Source organism: Prunus persica, chromosome G3 (assembly GCF_000346465.2).
Source record: "Prunus persica cultivar Lovell chromosome G3, Prunus_persica_NCBIv2, whole genome shotgun sequence".
NCBI lineage: Eukaryota > Viridiplantae > Streptophyta > Magnoliopsida > Rosales > Rosaceae > Prunus > Prunus persica.
In genome coordinates this window covers 5,732,511-5,744,265 of record NC_034011.1, presented here as the reverse complement: position 1 = coordinate 5,744,265, position 11,755 = coordinate 5,732,511, and the positions used below count along the sequence as shown (strand labels likewise).

Genomic DNA, 11,755 nt, shown 5'->3' with positions numbered 1-11,755 from the left:
GGAAACGAATGAGACAGAGGTCGTCCACATCTCACGCGGTTTTTGTTGCGTGATCCAACTCTCTTGTCCTTTTTCTTTTGTAAAGGGCGTTGGGAATGTGAAGTGTTGCACGCGCCTAGGATGTGATGATTTTTGGGTTGCATGTAGGTCTTAGGTTTCACGTACAGACTGTACTGCTATAATAGCGATTTTGAAGGCAAGCGACTGATTTTTATTTTAATTTTATCCAAATGATATTTGGGAGGATGAATCGAAACTTGAACATCATGTGAACTAGCTTCTCTGCACGCGCTTCTGCGCCTGCGAGAGGTTTTTTTAAAAAAAATTTAAATTTATTTTAGAATTAAAAAAGATAATGGATAGTTGTGTTCCATAAAAATAGGATCCATTATCTGAATTTTCTTTTTTTTTTAATTTTTTTAATATAAAAAATTATGAATTTACCATATTATTCTCATTTAATTAATAATTTTAATTCTTAATGTTTGCATTAACCAAGGACATTTTCTGGTATTTTGAATATTTCAGCATTCTCTATCTTTTACTTTATATATATAGATAAAATAAAGTAAAGTAACCTAAAATATCATGTGCATAAGTAAATGTAATCGCTTGAGCTACAACTACAAGCGCACTCGTATTCAAAAGCAAGTGATTGTTTACGTTTTTTACATGGAAAAATATATTAAATATTGAATTAATTACATTTTTGGATATTGAGATTTGATTCGAAATCAAATTTTATCACCGTGATTTTAATTTTGGAAAAAAAAATATTTGAAGCTTCACGGTTATGAAGGTTTTGGAAGTCAGAGATCATGGAGATGAAGGTTGGGCATGGCAATGCATTCGTTTGCTGGACGGTTCGGCTTTTCCACTTACTTCTTTTGTTTTGTTTGGTTTTTTTTTTTTTTTAATGTGGGCTGGTGTTTTGAGTTTTGTTGGGTTTCTTTGTGACTTTTTGGTCTGGGCCTGTTTTAAGAAATGTAGGTTTTTTTTTTTCTCTTCCAAATTTAAGAAATGTTGTTTCACTTTTAGGGTTATTGATTTCAATAGTCCTTCAAGTATTGCTCTAGTATCATTTTGGTTCACTAATTAAAATTTTCATTTCAATGGTCATTCAACTCTTCATTTGGTATCAAAACGGTCCTACCGTTAAAGTCTGTCAATTTTATTGTTAAATTGAGGGGTAAAAATGTCTCTATGAATTAAAATAGTAATATATAATTAAAAATTAAAGGAAATTATTATAAAACTTATAAAATTTTAAAATTAAATCACACCAGCCACATGGCTTTTTATTTCGTGAGATTAACCTAATAATTAATAAATAAATAAATTTTCTATTGTTTAAATTAATAAATACAAAAATAAAATAACAAATTTTTTAAAAGAGTAAAAAAAACTCAGATTTATACAAAAACACTGCCTCCCCCAACACACCCTTTTGCTTATTCTCCCTCACGATCTGACCACCTCATCCCCACCATCAACCCACAGCTCCAGCCCCAAGCCCCAAGATTCTAATTTGGGCAAAAAATTGAGGAAATGATATCGCCCAAAACTCAAGAGCCAGGTGTTGGTTGTTGCTTATGTTATTGCATATGAGAAAACAAATAGAGGGGAGGTGGGGGAAGGGGGTGGAAGGGGAGAGCACAGAGCTGTGATGGGGTTTAGTTTATATGGACAATTTTACCTCTCAATTTAACAATAAAATTGACAGACTTTGACGGTATGATCGTTTTGATACCAAATGAAGAGTTGAAGGACCATTGAAATGAAAATTTTAGTTCATGGACCAAAATGATACTGAAGCAATAGTTGGAAAACCATTGAAATCAATAACCCTTCACTTTTATAATTTATAGGAAGTTCGAGTCTTGTTTGATTTGTTGTAAATGAACTTTGAGTGTGTTTCTAAAGTCTGTTAGTACCTAACTAAACAAATTTATGAATTAGCTTATTTTTCTTGCATTCATTGGAGGTGCATTCAAGACACTAATTGATGCCTTAATAATTTGCTTATCAATTAACGTTTGATGTGAGAAAGATGAAGCAGGTGAGCACCCTTACAACCTATTTGATTCGCATATTGAACTTCCTAGAAATGAAATTATAATGTCTAATCCTACGATATAAGAATGGTGAAAGTTCATTTCCATATTTGGAAACTATGAGACGTGAGGCTAGGAAATGTCATTTTCTCTCATTCCCATGTCTGTTTGTGCAATATTAAAAAATTCTTCAATTTTCCAACAATACCCTTGATGGGAAGTTCCTACCCATAAGTTAGGTATTTCATTCCCAATGGTGCATTTACCAAACAAGGAAATGCAATTTCATACTTATTGCCAATGTCTTAAACCATGAACCAAATAGGCAGTTAGTTCTTGTAATTGTATGGGTAAATTGTCATTTTTCATTGGCCAAAAAAATGTCATTTTTCCACTTCACAATTTCCTGATTGTCATGTTTTTCCTTAATTTTTTTTTTTTCCTTAATCTTTTTTTCTTCCCTCAAAATTTCAGTTCCAAACTTTGTTAAATGAGCCAATGTGAGGTTTACCGTTAGTGTGCGTTTGGTTCATAGGAAATGGGGTTGGGACATGGGAAAATAGGAGGAACTAAGGCCAACATTAAATGCATCTTTTTCATTACCATTTTATCCCTATTAAAATTTAGAATTACAATATAACATTAAATGCATTATTATTATTATATTATTATTTAGTTCATATTTCTTCTAACATTGGTATAATTGAAAAATTAAATAAATTTTGTTTTACATTCCTACATAAATCATATATGGGACAAGAAATAAAGTGGTATTCCTTAGTTTCTTTCCCATTTATGGGAAATGAATATTTCTTGTTTTTTTGTCCAAAAAAGGAATATTTCATTTCTCATCCCTGAGAAAAAGACGTGAAAAAATAATTTCCTATCAAATACTTTTCGCAAACCAAATGGGACTTAGTTTTTTAGAATTCCATCCAAATAGTTGTCAAAATGATTTCTCATCCTCTCATTATAGCATTTCCGCAAGTTCACTTGGCGTAAGCTTGGGTTGAGCTCACCCCACACACTCAACCCAAGGGCTTTAACCATACAACACCTTGTTTCGAAAGATATTTATTGCCTATAACGTGATTTACAACTACCATTTTCAATCATAGGTTAATAACTTAATACCAACTTAAAATTCAATCCTAGATTTTCAATAACCATTTACAATCCTAGGTAGTATATCATATATTCACAATGTAGGGTATAATGCATATAAATTTATTTGTAGTCCTTTGGGCTGGGTCCCGAGGGCGACCATCCCACATTTGGGCCTTGGGCTGCTTACAAATAATAGGAAAACAGCATAACATCCCTCCAAACATACTCAGTCAAAGAAACATTGTGATCAAAACTTTCATACTAAATTCTTCAACAAGGGAAGCGGAATCAAACATCTTTCAAGTTAGTCATTGCAGAGTTTTTTTCTAAGACAAGTCATTGCAGAGTTGAGTAATTACTGGTAGGCTTGCATTAGGGAACCACCAAGCAAACTTTCCCTTTTTGGCTTATTGATAGCCAATCAATTTTATCGCAACGTAATTACATTGCCTCCCATGTTTGAAATAGAGTTGAAAGTAACCACCAAGAGTGGCCCCATTGGTTTGTCCGCCATTTGAGTAAGGTTCCAGGGTTCAATTGGGTTTGCTCCCCAATTCGAATCCGAGCAGTTGCAACACCTAGTGGTCAGTGGCATGTTCAGTTCCGAGAGTGGGAATTAGTTGATGTGCGCGCAAATTGACCCAAACACCTCATGGTACTTACCCAAAAAAAAAAGTTGAAAGTAGCAACATTATTGACATAGGTAAGATTCCATTTTACTTAAACTACTCGAAATCCGCGCGAAATTTATATGGCTCAACTTGCACTATAAAAGCTCGAGGTTAAATTTGAGTTAACCCAATAAGCGCAATTAATAAATTAAAGGGATTCTTATCAAACCATTCATTACCATGCTCAACCCGTTTAATAAACAGATCATGTCAACTAGTCACATTTATCCACCGATTTGAAGTATAACCCCGAATGTTTAAAATACATGTTTTTCAATCTCTCTAAAGTAATCTTTGTAACTAGGAAGTACCTTCTCACACAAGAAATGCGCTTACTTGAGCGCCACCTGTAATTGGCAAGCACAGTCTATGTCCAACAGACCAGCAACCATTCAGCGGTGCTCACCGCCGTCTATTTTCAGGTACATCAGTTTGAAGCTGATAGGCAAGCACCGGCTGTTATCCATCGGAGCAGCAGCTCAATGGTGTTCGCTCCCAACTATTTTTAGGAGCAGCAGTTTGCTGGTGATTGGCAAGCACTGCCTGCATCCAGATGACCAGCAATTGTTCAGTGGTGCTCGTCATGGCCGTCTATTTTTAGGTTCAGCAGTTGGATGGTGTTTGGCAAGTAGCGAGGATCATCCAGCCGACCAGTAACCGTTCAGTGGTGCTCACCGCCGTCTATTTTTAGATACAGCAGTTGGATGGCGATTGGCATCATCCTCTATTTTTAGGTGCCCAAGTGAAACGCAGCTGTCTCACACCAGAGCAAAGACAAAAAAAATAGGTCACAAATGGAACTCTTATATCACCTTACAAGACGTCCTGCAGGATCTCCAGAAAACAAAAACTACAAAGAAAAATAAGACTACCAATACCACCCATTGGAACTCGTCAATTTTTTAACGTTTCATTGGTTGCCAAAAGGCAGAATGAATCTGATTTTAAAGGCCTTCTCGGTGGTTTTTGTGCGTGTTGGGCACAGAGACTTGACAATTCAGATGACTTGTGGAACAACACCATATGCTTAAGTTCAGGGATTCAACTATTTGGATAAATGTACAAATATATGATGCTATCTTCAACCCCCTTGGCTGGGAAATGACAAGTACTGGTCAAACAACAATAGATTAATAAAATAAAATAAATAAAAGCATTTCGAAAGGAGAAAGAAAAAAAAAATGGAATAAAAGGATATGAAGATTACAAGTGATGAGCTCTAAAACCCTAAAGAATGTAGGTATGGGTAAGGCTCCAAACTAACACATCAAAAATACCAAGAAGAAGAGATAACCTTACTCTCTTCTTTTGGACTAAATTGCTTAATAAGAAAACAGAGAATAAAAAAAAGGTAAGAAAAACGAAAACCCTACAATAGATGAAAACCCTAATTAGAAGTTAAAAAGAAGGTACACTATTGGCTATGCATGTCTTGTTTGCTTAAGAGTCTGCTTAAGAAGGGTGATATTGCTGCAAGTAATGCCTTGGGACACTCTTCATGAGGAAGATGGCCACATCCGGATATCGCAACCAGTCTCTGCATACACCAAAACCCGATTAGATCAAATTCAAATGTGATCGTAATTCATGTTAGAAGTCTAAATACTAATGGTGAAACACATGATTATGTCCACAACTTGATAGTAAAAAGCCAGAACTTACAGAATTTACAAGTTTGGAAGCCATAGCCTGAGAAGATTTAAGAGAGACAAGAGCATCCTCAGCGCCTGCTATGACCAACACTGGCATGCCTTCAACTGCCTTCAGCAATGATTCTGCATTTTTCGGTGAAAGAAATGTTTCATATGACAGTCTACCTATCTCATGCAGTGCTTCGTCCCATCCTTCTACACATAGAGGGGCCTGATGCAACCAAAAGAAAAAGAAAAAAAAAGATCAAGCAAATGATTACCAAAATTTGAGTTCACAATCACAAATTAATGAAATATACGCAACATGTATCCAAAGCTGTGCTGCATACAACCTAATCTCTCTCCCAAACTTAATATGCTTAAGGAAAAGTCAAAAGTTTATGTGAAAAGATGTTTCCATTAAATTATACAAAAATCAAGAATGAGTTTTGATCCGCAGAAATGGGAGCAGGAAACATCAACAGAACTTTCCATTGTGACATTCACAAATTCATAGTGCCCAAAGGTTATTTAATCTTAACTTAGACCTTAAAATTTGGAATTGTCTTAACTTAGACCTTAAAATTGTCAGGACCTTGTCTTAACTTAGACCTTAAAATTTCCATTCATGCATTCAGGAAATTGTCTTAACTTAGACATCAAAGTTCCTTTCAAATTTTCTGTAAACTTGACTAATTTTACACATATCCAGGGCATACCTTATAAAGGCTCAAAACGTCCATTGTTAACTTTGTAGCATCATACCAGGCGCGCCTATTCACCACTTGAGTAATTTCTGTTCGCAGTAAAGGGCGAACCAAGTGCTTTTTCCCAAGTGAAGTTCTCAAGAGTATCCTCGCAAAAGCAGGCACCACTTCTCTTGACAAGCTGACATTTAACAGTACTACGCCTTTAATTGTAACCTGAATTACATAACAAAAAACACAGTATAACAAAGATGTTATGAAACTTAAAATTAACAGAAGGAAAAAAGAAAAAGACAAACATCTACGGGTAGTTTGCATGGTGTGAGCATATGCAAAGGAGAAGCAGCATCCCCACTCCAATAAGGGGTAATAACAATATCTTTATCACTTCCTATGCTATCTTCAAGCACGAAATCGAGAAATGTAGCATCTTCACGATGACCCCAGTATATTTTCACACAAAGATTCAGTATGTGTCCTACTTAACTCTACCATTGGCTACATGTACACTTGGTGTGGAAGTCTTTGTGTAACTACATATACCAAGGGCATAGTCTTATGAAACTGCCACTGTTTCACTACTAACTAATATGGGTGCAAATAACTCAATTTCACATGTAAGAAGAGTTAACAAGCATATCAGGGTCCCATTAGTTTAAAGATATATGCTAAGGAAACTAAGAAGGGATACTCACGTTGAAAGAATTCACTGACGCTTGTACTTTTTGTGCAGCCATCAAAGCTAGAAGACCTCCATCATCGTGACCAACAAGCACCACTGAAGAAAACCCCATCTCAGAGCAGAAAGAAAGAAGCAGGTCAACCTGACAAAGTAGGTTCAGCAAATTCAGATCATTATAAAATCTAAAAGGAAAACATGAAGAATACAGATGGGGAAGGGACCAAATGAACAATTAAGCAGACATGACAGCATTGCAGGATCATGTTCAATTAAGTGCCCATGTTGGAAACGCAATTTCAGTAGGATCAACCAAGAGGATATACTAGATAAGGAGTACTTTGAAAGCATGACAGTACATCTAGAGCAAGGAAGAGCCACTTCAAATACAGAGAGTGGTACACTAGCTCTCAGGTGGTCTGCCTAGTGTTGCAAGATGATATTCAAATGGATCTCTTGACCCAGACCAATTAGTAGACAGTTTTAGTCTGCATTTCTACAGCAACACCACCGGTTTACTCTAGATATAAGCAAACTAGATACTACATGCCACTGTATCAAGGTATTGTATGTTCCCCTACCGATTTTTTGTTTCCTTAATAGGTGTTATCTCTTCCCATTTCTTAAGAGGAAAGAATTAGAATCTAACCCCAGAACAGCCTTATTTTGGGAGTTGGGAGCCTCTTCTGGACAGGAACCCAAAACAAGGGGTAAAGTATATGGAAGTTAAAGAAGAGTAACTAAAAGGGGTAGCCAATTACCTGAGATTCAAGTGTATAAGGGTTAGGCATTTCTTTATCCTCCCAATCTTCCCGTCGCAGCCTTGAGGTTAGGCCCCAACCAGGGCGATCAAAAGCAGCAACCGTACAACCAACTTGCCGAGCCAGGGTCCCCATCACATGCCTCCATGAGAAGACTCCTCCCCCAAACCCATGGACTAAAACAATACCAAACTGACCACTACCTTCCATGTCTTTATTTAGAGTACCAGAACTTAATTTACTACCCTCATCCTCTTCACCAGCATTGGACAATCTCAAGACAGGAATCTCCTCAGAAAGAACAGGAGATATTGTAGAACCATCCAATAAAGGTACATAGAGAGATGAGCCATGAAATTGATTGCTGTAGCTCCTGTGGAGATGGTTTTGGCCTTTCGATAACAAACTTAAGGGATGCCTATCTAGTTTTGGCCTCCCCATGACCGTTTTTGGGGAGCTGCAGCTGAGATTGGGTTCCAAAAATGCAATGGATGACAAGGAACGAGGTGGTGAACCAGGAAAGCTAAGCTTGTAATGAAGAGTAAGCCCCCGGCACATAATGAATAAGCTGTCAATATCTGCAATTACTCTGACTGGGAGTTCCCCTTCATCTCGAGCTGTAGAAAAAGGCTTACGCCTCATTTCACTGTCACTTTTTGGGGTTTTTCCTCCCGAAGGAGTGGGAGATCTTGGGACCTTCTGATAGCCAGAGAAGACATTTTTGCATGAAAGGACCTGTCATTTTGAAAAACAAAGCAGTTCGTTATAAACTACTAAAAGTTAAAGTAATCATTACTATAGAAGCAAATGCAATAAGCAGTAGAAGAACCCTGTTAGGGAGCATAATGATTCCGTACAGTGCTAGAGCACAATCAGTAGTTTATAAAAACTTACATTATCCATTTAAATTTCACATTTCAATCAAGGCAAAGTTGAAAACAGTGACATAGAAACACAATTCACAGAACACATAACCCTTATATTACAAATAAGAAAATTTGAATGTGAAATCAAGGGAGTTAAAAAGAAACCTTATGCAAACTTACAGCTTCTGGATCAACTCGGTGAAACATGAGCTTTCTCCTTGCTCTGCAGCTTGTTCTATAAGCAACCACAGTATGTCCAAGGGCAAAGACTACTGATGAGAGAAACAAGACAGGCATTCCCCATGACTTCTTTAAATGGAGCTTCTGCCTTGAGAGGGAAGACGAAGCTTCAGCCTCTATTTGAGAATTTACAGTGAAAAGACAAGCTTTAACTGAAAGAAGAAGAATTGAGATAAAGGAACAGAAAGTCACAGTTCCAAGGTATGGACCGTGTGAGAGAGCAGGGCCATCGCACATGGAATACACGCCTGCAATCATGAAACTATACATGAGCACATTTGTAATATACTCAAATTTAATAAAACATTTGAAATGACTATCACAAAAAGGAAGGTTCATTCATATTACTACTCTGTTCATCAAGTTCTATTAGTAAGGTCATAGAGACATCATTAAAAGAGAAGATTGGGTTTCAAGCATTCAGACCAACATAAAACACAAAATCCTAAGAACCCTTTTGTATGGTTACTGAGAAAACTTAGCTACAATTTATAAATAAATAAATAAAAGAAAAAGGATTTTATGCATCGCAGAAAAATTGAAAACTCAACTAAACTAAGTCAAATACTTAGATAAAGCTAAATTAAGTTGGATGCTTCATGTTTGTTTCTCACATCCACCAGAAACTGATATTAGGCAACTTTTTAGCAAACATAGGAAGTGTAAGTTCAAAACTTTTGAAATTGCATGGAACTGACTACATGCTCATTTCATTCATATGTAAGTCCACAGAGTACATAGGGACTGTCGGAAGCCGAAAAATCCAACTTGTGCACATGATTTACTGAGAAAACTTATGAAATTATGAATCTTAGGGAAATTTATTATTTGGGACCACCAAACCAAAAACCTCCACTTGATTGGGCCAAAGTCATCAATTTTTTCTTTGGCTGATTTTTCTTTTACATTCTCCAAGTTATCAGATCAACAAAAAAACATTAGAAGTTTCATTTGCTTGGCTCTTGTTGTACAAATTTTGCTCAAGTAATCTCTGATTATTAAGGAACAAAAACCATAATAAAATAAGCTTACTTTTAAAAAAACTATATATCACTTTTTTCATCAAAGCTCAGAGTAATAACATAAATTATCAAATTTCTCTCTTTTCATCAACTATCAAGCTTGAAACAATAGAAAAATGAAGAAAATATTTGGACGAATGCAAATGATTGCCTCAAGAACGGTTTCCCTTCCAAATAGATATTTGAAGAGAGGAAAAAAAAAATAGCACTCGAATATGAAAATTCCATTACCAAAAAAAAAAAAAACCCCAAATTGGAAAAAAAAAAATTTGAGCTCTAAAAAAGAGGGAGTAAGATAGAAAGGTACATACAGGTAATGATGAGAGATCTGATAAAGGAAACAAGAGGAATATCGGTGAGCGAGCTCTTGAAGGCGTATCGATGCAAATGCTCTTTGAATCCGTAGCACGTTACGCACGTGAAGCTCGAAATCAACACGCACGGCACCAACATGTCCCCTATCGCCACCAGCACCGGCAGCGACGACACCAGCAGCGACGCCACCATCGCCACCATGAAGAACACAGTCCGTACGCATCTGCGAACCTTCTCCAAGAAGTAACCTCCCTTCGCCATAGCTACAGCAGCCGCAATGATCCAACGGCCCTCGCTTTCTCTCCTCTAATTATATACAACGAACAGATGAAATCAAATGCACTGATCGGACGGTCCTGAAATACTTTTTTTTCTTTTTTTGGTTTTTGTGTTTATGTCGAGCTCCTCATAGAGCTCACTGAAACTGAATCCCTAGCCGAATACGATAACGTCAGATGAAGCGGCGGCGGAGGCGGCGGCGTTGGATTTTCCGCCATTTTCCGGCGAGTCTGAGGGCGAAATGGTAAATTTACAATGGTAGCTGTGGAGCCAACGCGAACGCCATGGACGATATCCAAATTGGTGCACAAAAAAGGCTAGGGTTTTGAACTTTTTGAAACGAAGAGACAGAGAGATTGAGCGCTATTGAAATGAATCAGAGGCTCTTTGGTGTGGTGTTTTTTTTTTTTTTTTTTTTGAAGCGTTATACTCTCTCGTCTCTTTCCCTTGTCGCTTCTCTTTCTTTTTCTTCTTCTTCTTCCTCTCTCTCCTCCTCTCTTCTCTCTCTCTCTCTCTCTCTGTCTGTGTATTTGATTTAAATTCATTCATTAATTTTTTGAATTTTTTTTTATTATTTATTTTTTTTGAATAAGAGGTGGTGGTGGTGGGCCTCTTTGTTTTCATCGTTAATCAAATCAAACTGTATTTTTCAGAATTCTTTTTTCTTCGTTAATTGGAATAATTCAGCCTGTTGCACATCTGGCAGGTTTTTTTTTTTCTTGTTGACGAAACTACCCCTGTGTTGGGGATACAATTCTTTCTACTTTTGTGTGACCAAACTACCCTTTTTTCTTTTTTCTGTAGGTAAAAAACTAGTGAACGAAAAAACAGCTACAAGCACAACAGTAAACCCAACCAAAAGCGAACACAAAAGTAAAAGTAAAATCCTCCATGCCGATTGCCGCTAGCTCAAGCTTGCATCCGCTCAAAATAGCTTTTACATGACTCATTTACTTTTCCATATTCTCCTTTTTTCCAGATCAACACTTTCTATATTCTGTAAGTATTTAGTCTTACTGTTTGAGATAAGCTTTTATAATTGTAATGAATTTGTATACCTGCTCACCTAATATAGATCATGAATTCCAAAAAGTACAAAGATGTGGGTTCAAGGTCTTCCTTTTCAAGTTTTTTTTCCTTTTTCGTAACAACTTCCCTGACAAGTTTCTTTTTTCCTCTATTTGGCTAAGAACTTATTTGAAAAGTTTTTTATTTTTGTTAATAACTTACTTGACAAGTTGAGTCTTTTTTGTTTTTTTAAATACAAGTAATAGTCTAAACTATAAGAGGAGAGGGATTTTCTCACACAGACACTATCGAGGTGTCATTGCATTTCGAATATGAAATCATTTGTTCGCAAGTCAAGGCACTTTTTCATTGAGCTAGATTCTGCTGGCCAAGTTGAGACTCTAGTATCACTCAA

At 36.5% G+C, this 11,755-nt stretch overlaps 1 protein-coding gene across 2 annotated transcripts; it reads right to left on the bottom strand.

Moving 5' to 3' along the window:
* On the bottom strand, positions 4,857 to 10,821 carry LOC18784260. Of its 2 annotated transcripts, none has more exons than XM_020559790.1 (7): positions 10,050 to 10,821; positions 8,642 to 8,964; positions 7,611 to 8,345; positions 6,866 to 6,994; positions 6,183 to 6,386; positions 5,495 to 5,695; positions 4,857 to 5,369 (listed from the first exon to the last, which is right to left on the bottom strand). In XM_020559790.1, the coding sequence occupies exons 1-7, from the start codon at positions 10,312 to 10,314 to the stop codon at positions 5,247 to 5,249; spliced, it is 1,980 nt and encodes a 659-aa protein (XP_020415379.1). In that variant the 5' UTR covers positions 10,315 to 10,821; the 3' UTR covers positions 4,857 to 5,246. The 2 variants fall into 2 exon arrangements, with proteins under 2 accessions (XP_020415379.1, XP_007216992.1); XM_007216930.2 differs by having other exon boundaries at positions 8,657 to 8,964.